Source organism: Fulmarus glacialis, unplaced genomic scaffold (assembly GCF_000690835.1).
Source record: "Fulmarus glacialis isolate BGI_N327 unplaced genomic scaffold, ASM69083v1 scaffold286, whole genome shotgun sequence".
NCBI classification, from domain to species: Eukaryota; Metazoa; Chordata; class Aves; order Procellariiformes; family Procellariidae; genus Fulmarus; species Fulmarus glacialis.
The window spans coordinates 70651-90948 of NW_009219845.1; the positions used below are offsets into that span (position 1 = coordinate 70651).

General features: G+C 38.3%; 1 protein-coding gene across 1 annotated transcript in view; it reads left to right on the forward strand.

The window, feature by feature from the left end:
• The window catches only part of STAG1 (stromal antigen 1), a 155609-nt gene that overhangs the window by 45437 nt on the left and 89874 nt on the right, over positions 1-20298 (forward strand). Inside the window, exon 5 of the mRNA XM_009580516.1 lies at positions 16679-16755. Coding sequence (XP_009578811.1) covers positions 16679-16755 — 77 coding nt within the window. The remainder of the gene's footprint in view (positions 1-16678; positions 16756-20298) is intronic.

Here is a 20298-nt window from a genome sequence, read left to right on the forward strand (position 1 = left end):
ATGTAATGCGTATTAGCATAGTACAATTTTGATTGTAAAGTGTATTTATTGTGGCATACAGTATTAATAGTTGAGCTTACTTGCATTGGTTTTGCTCTGATTATGGTAGGTTATAAAATCAAGAGCGATACTATGGACCAGGTTTAATACCCGAGCTGTGAAGATGTGAGACAAGTTAGAGATAAACTGCAGGGCTTAGATTTAGATTTAACATGCACAGATGAATGCACAGATGGATATCCGCTAGCTTTCTTTCAGGGAAATACACACAGAATTGATCTTACTAAGTGGCTAATGTTTCCTAGTGCTCTGAAGGAAGACTAGGCAACAAGCTGCTCTTGGGAAAGGCAAGCATCTGCACGCCTCACCCCCTGGTAGTGTTCCTCTCTGCCTGCCTGGGTTGAGCAAAGCTTGCAGTTCATTCTGATCAGAAACTGTGAGAGACATTGCACTATTTTGAAAAAAATGCATTTAACCTTCAGGTATTTTGGTACTTTGATTTCATGGAAACAACGTAAGGTGGCAGGCGTTTTGAAAGTGGGCAATCGTCTATGCATTTCTTTTTAGTTCTTATCAACTTGTAATAACAGCAAAAAAGTACTAAATATCCTAGAAAAAAATTTATTACATGCATGAGATCTCATTAATAGGGAAAATTCAAGGAGAAGGGGAAACGGAAACACCTGTAACAGTGGGATGAAGAGGTAAAATTGTGCCTTTAAATGCAGGAGGGTATAAGGCAAAAGAAAGAAATCATGGATTCTGAAAATTACAAGAAAGGAATGTGTTCTGTGAGGGCACAGCTGCACAGGTGAGCTTAGGAAGCAGGAGAAGAGAGAGGCAGATGGGTGTTACATCCCAGTGGTTCACTTTGCTTCAACAGCCAAAATAGCAGTATACGCATTTCATCCGATGAGTATGTTATGGGGCTGCTTTAAGCTGCTGCAGAATGGTAGAGCCAGAATATTCTGCTGAACAGGGCCATAAATTAAAAATGTAACTCAGTTTTCAAATATTCTCATCAAGCAGTTGATGCGTAGTATAAGACCCTTTGGGGTTTTTATTGTGGACTTAAAGGAAAATTTCATGTGGAAAGGATAACAAAGCAATTACTAGACAGAGTCTATGTTGACGTGGAGTTACAGCTAGGAATGTAGTTGTGCCAAAAAAAATTCAGCATTATGGTTAAACTTAAAAATGTGAGCATATTACAGTAAAGCCATCCTGATATTAAGACTTCCAGACATCTTAAACTGATAGTGGGGGAGAGGGAGCACTGAGAAACCTTTAAAGGAAAGCGCCTAAAGTGCTGAAAGCGGGGCGGGGGGTGTGTAAGAAAAAAAAAATTCTGAGCAGTTTGTTACAAAATATTGAGAAAACTAAATGCTCTTTACAAAATAAAACATTAGCTGTAGGTTATGTTAAAACACGTTATTTTACCCAAGTATTGGTTTGTGTTTTCCCACTTCACAGATTTTTCCACCAAGCTGTAAGACACAACCAGAGGGGTAAGGTGGCTGCTTTATTCTCTGGCTGCAGAAGTGGTGTGTTGCATTTGGGTATCTACAAAGAATAGTATTAGTGGCATGCTAATACCTGATGTGTTTACAGGGCCATTTTTAATTTGAGCAAAACACACCATTTCAACTAATCCTGATACTAAAATTTCTAAGGTAGAGGATCCAAAACAATTTGAGAGGAGATTATAAATAAGGATTTAAGCCATTTTCTAGATTAAACCTGCCTTACTTGCAATGTTCCTCTGTGTTTTTCATCTTTCCTTTTTCCTTAGTGGTACTTGATTAATTTTTCCCCTTGAGTCCACTCTCTTCATGTTAATTAATGTACTCAAACTCTTCATTCCCTCTTGTATTTCATCTGCTATTTATTATTATTTGTCTTTCAGCACTCTTTTCAGTACTTGCTGCTTTAACATTTATGTAAAGTTTTGCTTTTCTAGTATTGTTAAGTTTACATAGGTGTATCTTTTTTTACATTTTGCTCTCAAATACTCCTTAGTGAATCCTAGACACTCACTGTTAAGAAACAAGTTATATGTTGAGCTTTCTCAGTTTTCTGCTCCTTTTCCCACATTCCCTCTTATATTTGTCTTGTCAACACTTCTTGTGATCTGTGTGTGTTCCAGTTTATCTTTTCTCAGTTCTGAGGTGACAGTTCCCTCTTGCATTATAGTTTTTACAAGCATATCCAGACTTTTACTGATTTTGGCTCTAGTGTGTGCTCTCTTATTCTCTTACCCAAGCCAAAACATGTTGAGCAACTATTCATTGTGTTGTTTTAACTTCACTTTTAATATGATGCTTCCTCTTATTTTTCCATAGTAGCCAAGTTCCAATCAAAAAAAAAAAAAAAGTTTTCCTCGAGGGCTTTCTTTTATAGGGTTTTGTTTAGTTTTTCTTTGTAAATCCCTTGTAAATAAAGATCCTGTCTCTGCTCTGTAAATGGCTAATCCAGGCACAGTCATTGATATAAAAAGTTTTTGGGTCAACAGATACAGTATCTGTGCCACTCCCTGTGGGGACTTTTTTTCGGATAACACATTACATGTTTAAACATAGCTGTTACTGATTTCCTACTCCTTCTCTTCAAATTGCTTAATGACTAGGCTCGGAGTACCTAGAAGATTTCTTAAAGTTCATGGAATGGAAACTTGAAGTTCTTAATTTTGTATAATAGATACATATTTGCAATAAGGAAAAAGCAGGACTCTAGCCTAAGCCCGCTTCCTTACCCTCTCTGGTAAGGAAGGGCTAATTCAAGCTTTTCCCCTTTTTCTTAAGTTTAGGGGTTTTTTACACACCCGAAGGAAGGTGTTTCAGTCAGTGTACATGCAGTTACAATTATTTGTATGCTGCGCTTTTGTAAATTCGTCCATGAGACTGCAAGGTAGATGCCTGGAAAATGGAGAATGTGCCGTTATGGACCATCTCTGAAATAGTTTGAATTGTCCAGACTCTTACAGGAATTCAGAAGTGAAAGAAAATAGCAGTCTGCAGCATCCTATCAGTTCCTCTCGTAAGACCACCCTCTTTCTTCTGGCACTTCCCTCCCTAGCTCATTGGCTGCAGCAAGAGCTGCACACATCCGAGATACAATAATTTCACCTACACAACTCCTGTTCACTTCCAAAACAGTTCTGTTTTCTGTTGCTAATGAAGCTAGACAGAATAGCAGGCAGCCTGTAAGTTGGTGACTTGTCAAAGTTTACACACAAAGAGACTAAATCAAGGTTGCACAGAGCATATTAAGTTTGGCATTCTTGGTTTCTGCTTTAGTTTCTCAGCGCAAAGATTATGTATTTTTTGCATGTGATTTCTCAAATTCTTTGTATTTCCTTAGACAAAGGAAAACCTCCATACATGTGTTCAGATAGTCAAAAAGTAAAAAGCTAAAAAATAAGAGAAAACAGATCTTTTTTTCCTAGCAAAGCAGGAAAAATAAGTCTGTGAAAAAGAAGAACTTCTCTCATACTTTTAAATGAGGAGAGAGAAAGATAAAGGCATTGCTTTCAGCCAGCTCAGCTAAATTTGCATTGTCTTTTCACAGATTGTGGCCAGTAAATGCTTTGGTCTTTAATATACTCTAAATAAGCGATTTCATGAGAAGCAGAACTAATGAAGAGTGATTTCTAGTGTATCTGTGTTGATCCACTTTACTGAACTATACAGAAGCTGTTGAACATGCTCATGAAGTGTCAGATACTCTTTATGAGAGATGATGTTCTGAACGCCCTGTAACTCTAAAAAAGATTTAGAAGCCGCTTGTAACTTTTGAAGCCAAGTAAGCTACATAGACAAACACTGCTGGGGAAGAGGTTGGTGTGCTCCAGTTGAAGCTTTTCTTGAAGCAGCAGCAGCATTGACAATGTGAGTGCCCCTGTCTTTCTCCAGCCTCAGTCAGAGGCTGGGAGAGATTAACAGAGATTGAGGTCATGGTTCATACTGTGCCTGAATGACCTCTTTGGCTTCTACTCAACTACCTGCTTTTGTAAAATTTATTGGAAAGTTTTATATCCGAGATCAGTCAGATTTGGTTTAGACAAATAGTTCAGAATTTATTAAGTAGCATACTTACAGACAGAAATGCACGCAAGTCTCATTTCCTTCTTTCAGATTAATAAAAAAAGCATAGAAACTTTTCAGGTAGATGGTAGCTTTCATTTAATGAGGCAAATCAAATGTTTTAGATACAAGTTGTTTCAAAGTATCTCCAGTCTCATGTTATGAAGCACACCAGCTTTCCTCAAACCGGCTGTTCTTCAGTTTTCTGCTGCAGCTCTGTTTGCAGTGCTTACAAAATATCTATTTTACTGTTAAACATTTCTGATTTTTTTTTTTTTCCATCAAATAAATGATATGGGAAGACACCAGTCAGTGTTTGCCTAGTGGCTCTCAGAGTGGTGACTGGAGAATTCTGAAAAGTAAGGATCAGCTCTGGGAAACCTGGAGCTATTTTGCTGTTTGGTGGTGCTGTGGCTAATAAGATTTGGCACCGTATAGATGCTGCGAATGCAGGCACTCCTTTCATGCCTTATCCTTTCCTTCCACATATTGGAGCAGCAAGCAGTTTGAGTAAAATTGTAGAGGACCCATACCCGTATTTCTTCGGAGCCATATTTGAAAAGATCTCACGCAGTAGCTTCCTTGAGGTAAATAAAGCAAGATCGGCTGTCTCCAGGGTCAAGAGGCAGGCGAAGGAGAAGCAGAGTATGGTGGTCCTCCCCTCAGCAGCTGCAGGGGACCTGCTTTTTTGGCCTGCTGAGTTCTGTCAGGTCTTTGGCAACACCCAGGTGTGGCACAGCCCGCAGAAGGGCCTGGCCTGTTGCTTTGAGGGAAGAAGGGTGCTGTAAAGGATTCTTTTTGTTGTTGCTTTGTTTTCTTTCTTACGGGATACTATTTTTTGTGGAATCTAGAGCCTGTCACATCAGTTGAAGATCTCTAAGATCTCTAGATAATTACTTCTCTTTTTGTAATTTTTTTTAGGACTTCTCTCTCCCCTTCTTTACTACTTCTGAGAAACACTGAGAAATAGGGCTAGAAATAAGAGTAAGAGAGGACTGAGGAAAGGATCAATACTTCATCAGGGGAAGCAGAAAGACTGAGGGGAAGAGGGTGGACCTGGCTATATAATCCTCCTGTGATTGTCTTTTGCCTCCTAACTTCCTGGTAAGTGGAGGTACGATGTTTTATGGAGTTTTATGTATTGGGAGAAATGTAGATGTTGACTAACAAGAAATTTGTTTCTCTGATGAAGGAAATGCCCTGTGGCAAAAAGGCGTATGAAGGGGTGTTGAAGGTTGATGGCATGTCAGTGGGTCACTGCTGAGCTGTTTGTCAGTGTGAACCTGTAGGGGGGACAAGCACATTCATAGAAAGTGGAAGGAATGAGGGACTTCTGAAGTGAATGTCCTTGAATGGACACTGAAGTGAACGTGCTTAGTGGATTGTTTCTATGAGGGAGAGCTTGAAGTTCTTTGAAGCAGGAAATGTGGATAAGTGTGGTGTGGTTAAAGGAGTCTGCCTGGATTTCCAGAAGGCCTTCAGTGCAGTCCTCATTCTCCTGAGTGAGGAGAAGCTGAGAGGACAGAGTTGCTCAGTCTAGGAGGAGAAGGCCAAAGGGAGATCTTACTGCTTTCTTCAAATAATGAGAGACTAGAGAGAAGGTGAAGCCAGACTCTTCAAGCAAATCTGTAGTAATAGGATGACAGTTAACAGATACAAGTTGAAACATGGGAAATTCCAGTTTGACAGATGGGAAAACATTTTTGCTATGAGGTGGTCAAGTACTGGAGGCATAAGGGCTCAGGGAGGCTGTGGGATCACTGTCCTGGGACATACTCAGAACTCACCTGGGCAACCTGATCTAGTTGGCCCTGCTGTGGGAAGGGTTTGGAGTAGCTGACAGTCAGGAATCCTGCAACTGAAATGATTCTACAATTCTAGACTTCTAAGGAAAATAAGTAGCTGTGAGTTTGTCCTTGCGTGGACAAACATTTGACAAAAATCATAGGAAACAGAACAAGAATAAATCATCTGTTTTAAAATAATAATTATCTGTTTATTACTTTCAAAATTGGTAGATTAAATCTTTTAGCTATCCAGAAAAATGCATAATAAAGAATCTGTAGTATATGAAGCCTCTTCCAGTATGGTGGAACAGAGATCCATTATTTTTCCTTCGAGGAGTACTCAGTATTTTTGAAACTGCTCTGGGCTTTATTGTAATTGCTGTGAAATATTGTAGAAAGCACAAAGAGAGTACATTGGTAGGTTATAAGTACAACGTACTGGTACAAGGCAATTGGTCTTAGCTGAAATAAGTTTATCAGACAGATTGCATATTTTCAGGGCCTTTGCCATTATATGATCCCACACTTGAACTGTGCATTATAACAAGAGACACCTGGTACCAAGCTTCAGTTCCCACAGCAGGTACTCATAACATGTTGATAACTAGCCCGGGACCAGGGCTGTGTGCAGTGAACACGGGCGCAGTCACTGTGCCTGTGGCCTGTTGTTAGCGATGGCAATAATATTTTGACTCTGCCCTTGGCTACAGAAATGCTTACACAGTTATGCTTATTGGTGTGCTCATGTTTGGATTGTCTGGCTCTTCTCCTGTCACTGAGCTCTGCTGAGAAGCGTCTGGCTCCATCGTCTCTGCACCCTCCCATCAGGTATTTATACACACAGAGAAGATCCCCACCCAAGAGGGGGGAAGAGCTTAGGACCACGCTGGGCCCCTCTCATTGCAGAGGGAAGCTTATGTGGTTGTATGTTAACAGCGCAGGTGATGGGTGAGTCTAGATGTGAACACGGTGTTTGATAAAAGCACTCTGAAAGAGTGGATATACCTAACCGGACTTATTTCAAATATTTACATTGTTGTATCTTACACTTAGCTTTCAGCTCACCCTCCAAACTACCTATGTTTGTATTGCTGGATTTGAGTAACTTCCGACAGCATGCAGCCAAAGTCTGGTTCCACGTATGCAGTGATAAGCCGTAGTTACTAGTATGTTTTGCTCCTGGAGCCTGCTGTCATTGTGTGTAATTTGAAAATATAACCCCTTTGCTTGGCAGTGCTCTGAGAGGCAAAGTTAAGAATTGGAAATAAAGGACAAATTTATGTGTGTGTATATTAGAAACAAAGAAAAAAATCTCTCTCTCAAACGTACATTGCACCTGCATCTTGAGCATTGAATGTAGTTCTGACCATCTCACTTCCAAAAGGATATACAAAGTTAGAGAGAAAAACCCAAGCAGTGGGGAAGAGAATGGCAAATAGAGGAACAGTTATTCACTCTTTGCAAAAAAATATCCCAGGCTTACCAAATAAAATAATCAGGCAGCAGCTTTCAAAATAGAATGAGGTACCTTCTTAAGGAATATAGAGCTAAACTGCAGGCTTCATTGATGCACAGTTCTGTGGAGACGAAAAGTACGAATGAATTAAGAGATGATAGATCCACTAGCAGCTATTAAATCCAATAGCCACAGTGTGGCTTAACAACCTCTAGTTCAGGTGAACGCTGAACTACTGCCAAATGCAAGATTCATCTAATGGTGACTTGTACTTGCACTCTTCCTAATGCCTAGTGCTGATTACTGAGTAGAAAAATCTGCATGTTAGTTTTTGTTTCATCAGATCCAGGAGGGATGTTTTTCTTAACAAATGTTTCCTTACAGCACATGTGCAGGAAACTCCAGCAATGAGTAATGCTTACAGAAATGAAACTTGGAACCAGTACTAAGTAAACAGGTGGAAAGTTTCAGAGAAGCATAAACCCAAGAGTTTATGGGTTTTAAACATTGGAGTCAGTGCTTTCCCTCTCTCCGCAAGCAAAAGTGTCCTCCTTAATCACAGACTTCTCATTCAGCCAGAGTGAATTGAGGCAATGCAGGGCAGGATGCGGCTGCTGGATGCCTGCAGTTGTGGGTACTTCCAAGTGCAAAAGCATTAAGACATTACCAGGAACAAAGCACTGCCTTTGAGGTAGCAAAGGCTCCCGAGCGTTTTACTCATGTTCGTGTCATTTACTGTTGTTCATGTCTGAAGTTACCTGACAAAAAGGTGGGTGCCTTGTGAGAATTACTACTTCAAGCCATCAGAGCATGAAAAGATCTGTTTTGTGAAATGATTCCGTACCAATACTATGTTGCAAGTTTAGTGGCTTTGCTTGTTAATTAGTTGCCTTCTGTTACTCAGTCAGTGGCATTAACATCAAGATGAAAAGCAGCTTACAGTTTACAAATGCAAATACTGTAGAGCCATATCAAAACAGTATTATCTGCCTTAAACTCAGAGTAAGGAAGTTTCCTTTATCAAAATAGTACACATAAATGTACTATTTTTTGATGCACTGAATTACGTAGGCCTACTTCTTTTTCTACTAGTAGTTTGTGGCATTAGCGTGCTTTTTTCCTGAAGAGCATTATTTGCCATTTTATCAATTTCATTACTAGGAAATCCTTTGGCAGTGTTGGCTGTCAGCTTTAATTCTAGCTGTTCTAAATAATTCTGTCACCAGCAAACTTTGTCCTGTTCCATTATCATCCTTTCTTTCAAAGCATTTATATCTGCTATTTAGCATATTTTTATCAACACCGATGCTTAGAAAGATCTATTGATAGGTTCATTCCATTCTGAAAAATGACCATTTTTGCTATCTTTGCTTTCCTAATTTTTAATCTGAAAACTTTCTTTATTATTGCATATCAACTTCTTTAAGAACTAAGATGAGGGAGATCATGATAGGATTTTGAAAACGTATATGTGTTCCGTAAATGTATGACTTTTAGCTGCTTGTTGATGCCTTGTGGAGCTCCAAGGGGTTTGTGAAGCATTACTTCACAAAAATAACATCAACCTTTGAATAGGCTCACCAGTTTCATAGTACATCACATTCCAGTCTGGCACAGCAATCAGATTTAATGGTATGTAGTTCTTTGGGTCACTCCTGGCTTCTTTATTTTTCCCTTTTTTTAATTCTTCTGACATTCAGGATAGTTTAAGCAAGGAGCAAGTTCTCACACATAATTGGAACTTAGGAATTTCATAGGATTTGGTTTCTTTACAGTAGACGTTAAGTTTCTATCATTTTTTATTAAAAGAATGTGTACTTTTTTTTTGAAACAAGGGGAAATAACTGGATTGTCGTTGACACAAAATCATTGTCCTCTTTGTAAAAATTTCTGATCGTCTTCAATGTATTTCTTCTCATACCTGAAATGAGGGAATCGTTATCTTCACTGTTATCTTCTGGCTCAAATAACATTTTGGTTTTTAAGAGATGAACAGTTCCAATCATATGAAACACTAGTTATATACATAAAGTGATCAACTTCTTAATCTCATTCAGAACTTTGAACTCCTAAGTGTAATATAGAATTGCTCACTCTAAAAATGAAGCAATTATCCTTGAATTTGGATATCAAAAATAGCAAGGATTTGAACTAAAATTCCACCGTTTCATGCAGTGAGCCCTATGACAGTCAAAACAATTAGTAAGTCCTCCCAGCTGTACTGACATTTTTGACAACCTTTATTGATATTCCTTATAGCTATTGGCACTGTTAACATTACTGATTGTTTTAAGTCTGTTTCCATTTTAGTAAACTTTAGATTATATTGAGGCTTCTGTACAGGGCAAGACTCTTCCTTTAGGCTGAATTTGGTTGTGGAAGGTCAGTGGAAACAGTTCAGCTAATTTTTTGAATGACAGTAAGAATAAAAGTGTTTTCTTGCTTATGTTTAAGTTATGTAAACCAGAACAATAACAGATTTCTGAGCCTTGTATTATGGAGGAGGTAAAATTCAAAATGCTTTAGTAGTGGTCCCTTTGAGTGTTCCTCTTTCTGTCTCAGTTAACGACTGTGTATGTTATATGTACATGCCATCGTTGGACATGTAATGAGCACAGAGTAGGAACTGTAGGTGGCAGTCAGGCATTGGGAGGAGAAAGCACAAAAGGGCCCTAAGAAGGATGAAAGGACTGTAACGACCAAAGTTTCCTCCGTTCCAGAACCTATATTTCGTTGCAGATTTTCTCGGCTTTAACATCACATTGCAATAGAGAAACATATCTGTACCCTCAAGGATCTGCTCACGATGACAAATTACTTTATTTGTCATTTTCTGTGCTGTCTGGTGGAAGTCTGTCCTATTCATATGTTTCTCATACTGCTTAAGACTCACGGGGGGGCTAACACAGTTCTCTGAAATGGCTTTTCTGGTCTTTTATCTAATTCCAAAAAATTTCTTGGAAGGATTTTTAGCAAAATCAAGATCTGAAAATTCAGGAGAAGGAGCTTGCCACTAAATCCTTGTCCTGTGTAACGTTTACATTTATATTTGTTCTGAAATCTAGAATAGCTTTCTTGAAAATGTCTAGGCAGTGATAGAAGGCGAGAGAAGCCGGGAGTTTTTGCTGTAGACATCTACTATGAACCATCAAAACAAGAAGGCCAGATACAAAAGCTTCGTTGTTGTTTTTTCATCAGTATATAGAGTTGTATGATGTGCAGTAGATTGTGAGATGAAGGGACTTAAACTAGCAAGGTGTCCTCAAGGAGTAGAATATAGCAAGTTAAGGATTGTCCAGTGAATTCTTACAATGTGGTGGTGACGATTTTTTGACACAGAAGATTGGAGAACACAAATGGAAAACACTCTCCTCTAGAGGTAATTCTCATTATTGGGATGGCAACTTAAATGAGCTCAGTCATTAGAATAATAATATTCCTAGTTCTATGAGAGCAAAGTGAAGGGCAAAGCAATGATAACAGTCTTCAAAAGAGGAAGAGACTATACTGAAAAAGTAGATACACAAGTCTGCATGGGAAACAAGACCAAGGAAAAAAAAATGAAGAGCTTCCTGTTCCAAAAAATGATATTCAAGACTCAAGTGCAAAATAACATAAAGCAAAGGAGGACTAGGAATTATAGCAAGAGAACAACTTGTTTGAATCATGTGCTATGCAATGGTCTGAAAATCAAAATGATATGTGAAAAATCAAAGAATTAAAGGGAATTATTCCAGAATTGCAGGAGCACGTTGGACAAAATCAGAGCAATGCATAAAATAAGTAAAACAAAATTACGGGTAACAAAATTATATTCTGGTATGTAAATTAATAAGCAGAATGTCAGCTGAAGAATTGGACTGCAGCAAAAGAATACACTTTTCCTATGTATACTGTGTATCAGGTGAATGGTAAGGTGTTAACATTGCAGGGAGATCTCAGAGAATGCATTCAAACATATTTTGGGAACTGACAGATATTAGGGTTTGGTTTTGTGGTAGGAGAGTGGACTTAGACGAACCATTAGAATTCTTTTTAACAGTTGCCTGTGATTCTCTGTTTGATAAGGTTTTAATTGCGTGATGCCATACTTTTTTTTTTTTCCCACTGGGATTCTTGCTGATTCATTCAGTAAGAGTTCACCGTCTAAAGCTGTTCTAAGGAAAAGGCTGTGTTTTTTAGGAATATACTGGCTTTTGAATACTGCTTCATTGGCAGCAGAAGTTGGGCAATGTAGAGTCCATGCAAAAGGAAGAATTGGGGAATAAGTCGATAAAAGGGTCTTCTATTCCTGCACGTGCTGTGAAAGCTGAAATTCAACTAAGTATTTAGGCTAATGTCTTTCTAGAATCCTGACTTCTGGTTTCAGTGAACTGTTTCAGTTTTCAAGCACAGAAATCAATAGAAGGGTAGGAGCCCTGATGGGATTTAGGAGTCTCAGCATCTATTTGGATGTGCTTCAGCTGTCCCAATACTGCTTCCATTTAGATTAATGATTAACGCCTATTGATTCCAATGAGGTAAGATCTACTTCAGTGTTCCTATGTGATCGTGAGCAAGCCACAGAAAATAAACTTTTTTACTGGCGTGAGTAATTTCTGGTTAGTTTCAGGCAGCTCTCTTCTGGGAACAGTAAATGAAGTGTTACAGAAGTGTGCCATGACCCAAATTGAGCAGTGAGAAATAACGTGCTCTTTATGGTTTGTCTTCAGTCTTTGTTTATCATCTTTCATATGGAGATTTGTCACTAACACTTCAGAGACGATTAGAAACTGCACTTAGGGACATTGTAAAAGTGGATTATTTCTTATGATCTAAATGGTAAGTGGGGAGAAAGGTATAGGAAATGCACATTGAATGATACTGGGAGAAAGAAATATTGCCCATCCAGCCATTCTGTAATCATCATCCATCCTCGCAAGATCTGTATTAAACTTGCCCTCTCTTGACAGTTTTAGCAGTCAAGATTGCTTCCCAGTGCTCTGATCCCAACTATTGACTTTCAGCTAATGCAAAAGAGTACATTGCCTTTTTCATATGATACTTTCCAGTACGAATCTTCTAGTGTCTTTATCTTGATGCCTTTATAAATCTTTCTTCTGGTTACTGTTTTTCCAGTTTGTGTGGTTGAGAGATGCTAATCAGTCACCACGAATTTAAGGTCCACGATTAATCCTTCTTTGGCAGGAGATTTGTGGGCTTACTTTATATCCATTTACTTTATTCTTGAGCTGCAGTTTTCCCGCCACTTTTCTTGCAGCTTACTCAGTTTGGGCGGGTGGTCCAGAAGAGAAGGGATAAAATTGGTTGTATAGCTTCTGTGAATAAAGGTACCAGAGATTAAAACTGACTATATAGTATAGTTAATATACGACGTAGTATATAATTTATTACCAACTGTCAGCAGTTTAGATTCAAAGAGTCCATTTACTAGTGAGTAATTCATTTTCATTAGTGGTGTTTAAATGACTGTGGGCTATTATAGCTGGAGTACCACTTACGCAGTGGCTTGTTTCTGTCATACAGGCTTCCCTTTCCTATTGAAATACCAGAACTGCCCTATGCAAGAGGCCATTGGAGTGTAGTGTTTGGTATGGTGTTCCCCGATTTCCAGCAGTGGTTAGTACTTTCTGTTTGAGAGGAGGAAAGGTAGTCATGGGACAACCTGCATCCAAAGAGTACCCTCTTTAATCCTCTTTAAAGGTTGGTGGCTGCTCAAACTTGAGAGCTTGCACATCTTACAAAGCTCTTCGAGATTTTTGTTGTTACTTTTCTTTTGCAGGGCTTACTGTTGTAACTGGTTAGTCTTCTCACTATAAATATATGTTTTGAAGCCACTGAGTTTGTGGTATGTTAGATCTCCTGGAAATTTTATATCTTGTTTTGTACACAGCTTTTTTTTTTTTTTTTTGTAAAAGTAAACTCATGGAATTTTGTATAGGCCCTTTTAGTTTTTCTCTTCTCTAGTTGAATTAATGTTATGTCCTCTGTATGCATTTTTTCTTTTCACTTTTAAAAGCCAGGTTGGGTGACATGATTAATTGTTGACAAGTTAAATTGATATCTGTCTTTAGCTGAAAGTTAAACTGGAATTTTGTCATTAAGGAAATATACTTACATGTCAGCGAGAAGACTTTTTAAATTAAACACAATGTGTGTCAATAAGCTTGAACTGAGAACTTAGTACTGAAGTGGAATAGGCTTCTCAATCTGTTAATGGGCTAAGACAATTTAAATCCTCTTCACTAAATACAGAGTGAGAGCTTCATGATAGAGGTAAAACTTAGTTTAGAAAAGGATAGAAGACTAGTAGCAACATGAGTAAGGCAGAGGCCGTAGGAATGCACTCCGCACTTTCAATTGTATTTTATAGAAAATCTATTGTATTTTAAGGATTCACTTTAAAATAGGAGAGTTTACCTTTTCACTAAGTATAAAAACTATGAATTTGAACAGTGTTGACTATTGTAGTATTGAAATGTTGCGATGACACCATGAAATGTGTTGTGAGCAGAGTCTTCATAGCATATTTACAGAGTCCTAACTCCGTTTCCCAGAAGAACAGACAGGATTGTGTTTTGGTCAGGTGGGGGAAAGGTGGTGGCAGGAAAAGCAGTCAGGCCAAAGCTGTTGCCTCCTGCCAGATAAGTAGAAATGCTCATTTTGCTTGGCATGATTTCCAGTAAACTTTGTCATAAAAAGTGGAGGAAAGAATGAGACATGACAGTGATTTGGTCAGTGCTGTTCATCTTCACTCCTCTTAATGCTTGCTGGCTTCATTGGCAGTGTTGAGCTCTTCTCCACCCTGGCATCCCTAGGACATGTCAAGAGTTTGTTTCACCCTGTGCGTGCCCCTGCCCCATGCCCCCAAAGAGCTGGACTGTTGCTTGTTTGGAAGATGTGTGTAGAATCTACACCAGCCTTATCTATTACACCTCTGCACAGTGATCAGTAGAAATCCTAAAGTGCCCAGGAGATAGATGATGCTGTCTCAGTTCTAGTCATGAAAGGTAAAAAGCCTTTCCATGATTCAGGGGAAACCGCCTGTGCTCTGTAGTCCTGCGTTTGCAACCTCTCCCCGTGGCCAAGTTAGTGGGCAGGTTCCATGTGTCTGTGGCACAGTGCGTACAATTTGTGTCTGATGGTAACACGGAGGGTGAGAGCCATCAGCTTTCTCTGAGCACAGTTACTGCCTGTGCAAAGTTGCGGAATTAAAGAAGCGGTGCTTTAAGCAGTCACCTCCTGAAACGGATTCCTTGAGAGAAATTGTTCAAGGAGAAATTATACTTGACTGTGAAGGAACATGCAGGAGGTCATTAAAGAAGTAACAATATCTGAGCCATTAAGTAATAGTGACCACAGTATAATTGCATTCTGTATCCTCAGGCAGAAAAGATAGAGAGAACCGTAACAGAATTGTACAAAGTTGAAGGGAGATTTGAATTGAGTGAAGTGCATTAACAAGGAATTTTAGTTATGGTATTTTTACTTTTTCTGACAAAGTAATATGGTTATAAATTACGTGGAAGGTATTTAAGATTATTAACATAAATAGATAGGAATAAAATTACAGTCAGGGCTATAAAAAGTAAAATAACAAAGGTCAATAGGTTACTTATTCAATGAGGGTTATATTACCATGAGAACAGCAACAGATGACAGCATGCAGTGAGAGAAAGAGGTATTAATGCAGTTGGGGTGGATTTCTAAGAATAGCTGTCCACTGTTCAATACACTGAGACATACTGTTTCACTTACTCAAAACTTTCAATATTGGGGAAACATTAAAATATAGCTGCATTTACAGATGATTTCAAAGCTGATAAAAAAGGTCTTCAACTGTGATATGGCAGTATTCTCTTGGGTTTCTTGTTTTATATTAATATATTGTATTACTAATTGCTTATTAGTAATATGGAAATTACTGTGCACAAACCTAAATCACCATTGTTAGAACTGAGGTTGACAGTGTTACCCAGTATGAAGTAGATAACAAGTAAATATTATTTCATGAAGAAGAAATTCAAGACATCAATATTTAAGTTGCGTTGTAAAATGGTACCCCTACTAGGATATAGAGGATTGGTGTGCTGTAACTGTGCTTGCATATTTTGAAAGGTGTGTGTTTCTAATGCTTGTTTTTCATGGAATTAAATACCAGAATTAAAACATTCTCATAATATTTAGTATACTTAAATTATCTTTATTTATCCTTTGTTCAGGGACTAATACTATAAGCTGCTTCTATTATGGTTTGAATTTTTGGAGCCAGGCGGTGGATCATTAATCGAGTTGAACTTTTTGCAAAAGCAGGGAGACTTACTCTTTGTAATGTTAATGACCTTGGGATGGATTTCGTAGCTCTGCAGTTTGCTTAATTTTCCTGCATTTCCTGCATTAACAAAAGAAGATTGTGAAGTAGCAAAAAGAAGATAGTGCAGTAGCAAAAAAAAAGTTCTCTATGTTGACTTGTGCTGTATGGCTGGATATTTGGACAATGTCTAGTTGCAAAGGCAATAATGTGTAAAAATATTTTATTCGCTTGTACTGACGGAATTTAGGATCAAGTAACAAGAATTTTCATTTATTGCTATTGTGTTTATATTTTCAATTTTGGTAGCTTTGTTCCATTTACAATGAAAAGTTAATCCTATCAACTTTGCTGTTCGGGTAACAAGGGGGAATGGCACAATCCAAATGAAGGAATAACATAGATGCAATTGCTGCTTTTGGTCCTGAGCTGGCTCACATCTCGACTAAGGCCTTTGGAGCCTTTGGTTTTGCAAAGCCTTGCTGACAGTAGCACCATATGATGCAATTGTGCTAGCTCTGGTCTACAGGTGCTGTAGCTTCATTCCCGTGATGCTGTGCCTAAGTCAATAAGCCGTGCTGGTCCTGAGCTAAGCGGTTTGAAAACCACTCCTGTGTCTCCGCATAGACATCATGGTATATCCGTAATCCAGGTGACCCAACATAAAAAGTGGAGAATTACTAGTAGTGGCTGCGGAACTGAAAGATGGTCTTCATCTTATTTTGCACACAAAATTAAAAACACTTGGCATGAGTCCTACATTGCCATCACTTCTGTGTCACACTTGCTCAGTTGTAAAGCGTAAAAAGACGGAAAATTTTACTAACTCCTAGTCTGATAGCACTTTACAGGACGGATGATTTTTTTTTTTACCCACTTCTTCAAGAGACAGTCTTGTTCAATGCGTTCCTGTTGTTATTGCACTATATACTCTTTCATATATATTATTGAGCTGTAAGTTTAGCAGCAGAAAAATGTTGATATTATGAGGTAACAAAAAATGGGTTGTGTTAATTTCTTTTGTTCCTTCATTACATTACAGGTACTGTAAGAATTGAAATGTTCAGGAACATGCAAAATGCAGAAATCATAAGGAAAATGACAGAAGAATTTGATGAGGTATAGTATATAAAGTGCTTTAAGCATTATGAAATATATTACAGTATACTTCTATTTTAAAATAAAAGTGCAATGGGCGACAAACTAGTGGATAAGCAATATCTCAGTATAAGAAATTGCACTGACAAGCAAAGCAGCGATTTAAACTATTGGATGAGGAATAACGAGCCAGCATGAGCTTTAGGAAAGAATAATTATGGAAAACCAAAAAGTAATAAAATAATTTTAAAAGGTAGTTATAGTCGCTCATCTTGAGAAGTCAGGGTTGTGGATTGAGTAGGTCCTGGATGCTGGTATTGAATTGTGAATTAGCCAGTTTAAGGGCATATCACACAAAAGCATGGAGCAAGCTCACATCCGGTGCTGTAAGAGAGCCTAGCCAGGTCTGAGTCTGCAAGAACTAGCCGTGGTCCGTGCTAGGCCTGGTCTGGATCTGTGTAGACCCTCATATGTCTTTGTATGGCTTTAGGGATATCCTTGTCTGTCCGTATCCATGGTATTAGAAGGGTTAATAAGAGGAGGCCGTAAGAAGAACTGTAGAAAGCTTTCTCATGCCACTGAAATTGGTGGTGGTATTCTGGATTCTGAAGCTCACCTCTTGGAACTGCCATCACGCAACAAAGAACTCCAGATTCCTGAGACAGGACTGCAGGCTTGGCATTTGCAGCATTCTGCTCCGTTTTCCATGTGCAAATTGGTGTTTTGTTCATTTGAAATGGCAATCTAAACCAAATAGTAACTTGACGTGAAAATTACCATTTTGGAACAGTGTTACAGAAAGAAATACTCTTTCAAAAAGATCTAAGCGTTTTGTTTGAAACAAGTGTATTACAATTCAGATTGGGTATCTTCTGTCAAAATAAAAATGTTTCTAATGGTGAATGCTTTTTAGCTTTGAGATTTTTGAACTGTATTTTCTTTGATTTTTCGTGTGTAAAAAACTTAAATATTCTGAGTGTTCATTTTGTTTAGTGAGGAAAACAAATGCTGAAACATGAATTTTCTGTAGGACAGCAGTGTCTTTTTCTGACCAATTCTAAATGGAATGCCAAGGCTGTGATTCAAAAAGTTAAGCAGGAAAACTATAAATGTGAGCACTGCTCTTTTTCAGGATTTTCTTCTGCAAGATTTCAGTCTTGTTCATAGCCTTGAACATGTTTAACTATGTACTTAACTGCGACCGTGTGGATGCCTCTTTTGCTGTACTCAGGTATTCGGTCAGGGCCTTTGTGTACAAGTGGGATAGGGTACAGTGAATAAAATTTAGGTGTACAATGATGAACAAAAGGATTGTATCAATTCATGCTACATTCTGGCTGAATTAGTTTTGCTTTTTAAAACATCACCTAACCAAAGTTGATAAAAGGCAGTGACTTTTTACTAGTGAAAACAGAATTGGATATTGTCTTTAGTCTAGCCCCATTGTACAAAATAGAATGGCCAAGGCACTGTCCAAAAGCCAAAGAAGATTGATTTTGCCAAGGGAGGATTGTCCCACAGTTGATGGAATAAAATATTTCTCAAAAAACCCTTTTTAAAAACTGTCAAAGTTTTTTCTCAAAGGAGAAAAAAAAACTCTCTTCCTTATGCACAGTATGAATGTACATATAAGCAACATATCTCAAAGAATTAGTTACTAGTACCTAAGCTTGCTTTCTGCATTACCTAAAACTTTTCAGAACTTTTACAGTTCTAACAAAGTTTCCATTCTAGCTACTGCCTTAACACTTGAATAGGTTTGTGAAAGAATTTGTGGATTTTAATATAAAAGCGTGAAATTGTTAGTCTTAGACCACAATCCAGTGAATATTTTGAAATCTGGAATAAACTCATACCCTGTTAGCAGTAGAAAACATTTTGGAATTTAGTGCAGTTTTCGACTATATTCGTATATCAGATGATCACAGCATAATAAGTTTATAATTGTTATATGACCTCTTTCATATTATATGTTATATGACCTATGTTCATACTGCTAGTCATACTGTTTCAGATTGGTGAAATATGAATCACCTAGCAGGATGTCATAGCCACAAAAAAGACCTGCCAAAATACAAGCTTTTAGAATAAGAGCAGTTTGCATTCCTGTTCAGGGTAAAACATGTACTGAAACAGACAAACAAAATCTTTCTTGGTCTTCAGCAGATAGTAAAATTGCAGTTGCATTTGGCATAGCATTAGTACACTTTTTCGCCCTCTGTTTAGCATCCACCAATTAAAGATTCAGAACAACCATCATTTGTTTCTGGGAGAGCTGTTGGTAGCAGACACCATTTGCCAGTGACAGTCCTTTGACTAAAGGCAACACAAGCTAAATTCGGCAAATCTGTGTGATTCTTCCCAACCTTTCTTTTCTTGCTGAAAAAAGGAGAAGAGAACCCAGGCAGATCTACTTCTTGCCTTCCTTCAGCAGTGCCATTGGCTCCGTGCAGACTGACTAGACTTATTCCTTGAGCCCATCCTGCCACTGGATTTCTTTACTTTATTTTTTGTAAGTCTATAGTAAGCAGTGAAAGAAAGGGAGCCGGAAGGAGACCAACAGCGGTGGCTGGGCTGAGTGGTCATCCATTTTCTCAGTAAAGCACCACCATTTTCTGTATAGCTGGGAACAGCCCTCAATTCTTCATTCTAAATATCACTGTTGTTATTTCACCTGTACTACCTCTTCCAGTACCCCAGGACTCCCAAGTCCCAATGTCCATCCCCCCATGTTATCCTGAAACAAAGCAGTTGCCTAGGCTTGTTGCCACCAGAACATTTCCCTTGCCCTGCTGTCCTCTCATGCCCCTAAATCCCATCTCAGTCTATGAGAAGGGAATGGTCAGACTGTGTTGAGTGAAGGAGAATGAGAAAGTTAGTGACGCTCTTGTCAAAATAATTAGGATGGTATATCAGCCCAACGTACCTTCATTGCCATCTTTAGATTGCCATTTTCAGATGCAGACCATCCCTTTGTTAGCATATTTTCCTCCCTTATCAAAATATACCTAAAATGCCAGGTCTGTTGTATCAGATTATGGTTGAAAGGGGCTAATGCTCAGTGGTACATGTGTGTAGGTGGTATAAGGTACCTGTTGTCATATTTATCACGTGATAAATAATTTCTACAAGTCTAGAGCTAATAGGAAAAAAAAGTGCAAATGTAGTATTATCTAGGGGAAAATCTTGCATTATACATTCATTAGCACAGTATGCTACCCAGAAAATATTTTAATCTCTATTGAAGATGTTCAGATTTGCTGCTTTCTTTACTTTTTCAAGATCATCGCGTTGTTCTCTCAGTGCTGCAGTAATCAGCTGGCTGCTAGTCCTAATTTCTGCATTTATGGCAGGAATTGAAGCATTGATTTTCCTCATCATGAGTGGAGGAACACTTGTGCAGGATTTAAATGATAGAAATAACTTCGTTCATTGCTGCCACAAGTTCAGTTTGAGACGGGGAATTCCACCGACATCCATCTGCTGCACTATTTGGGTGCTTGGCTTATGAGTACAGGCATTTTGTAGATGAATTCCTTCATAATTCTTATGCTAGAGTTAGCA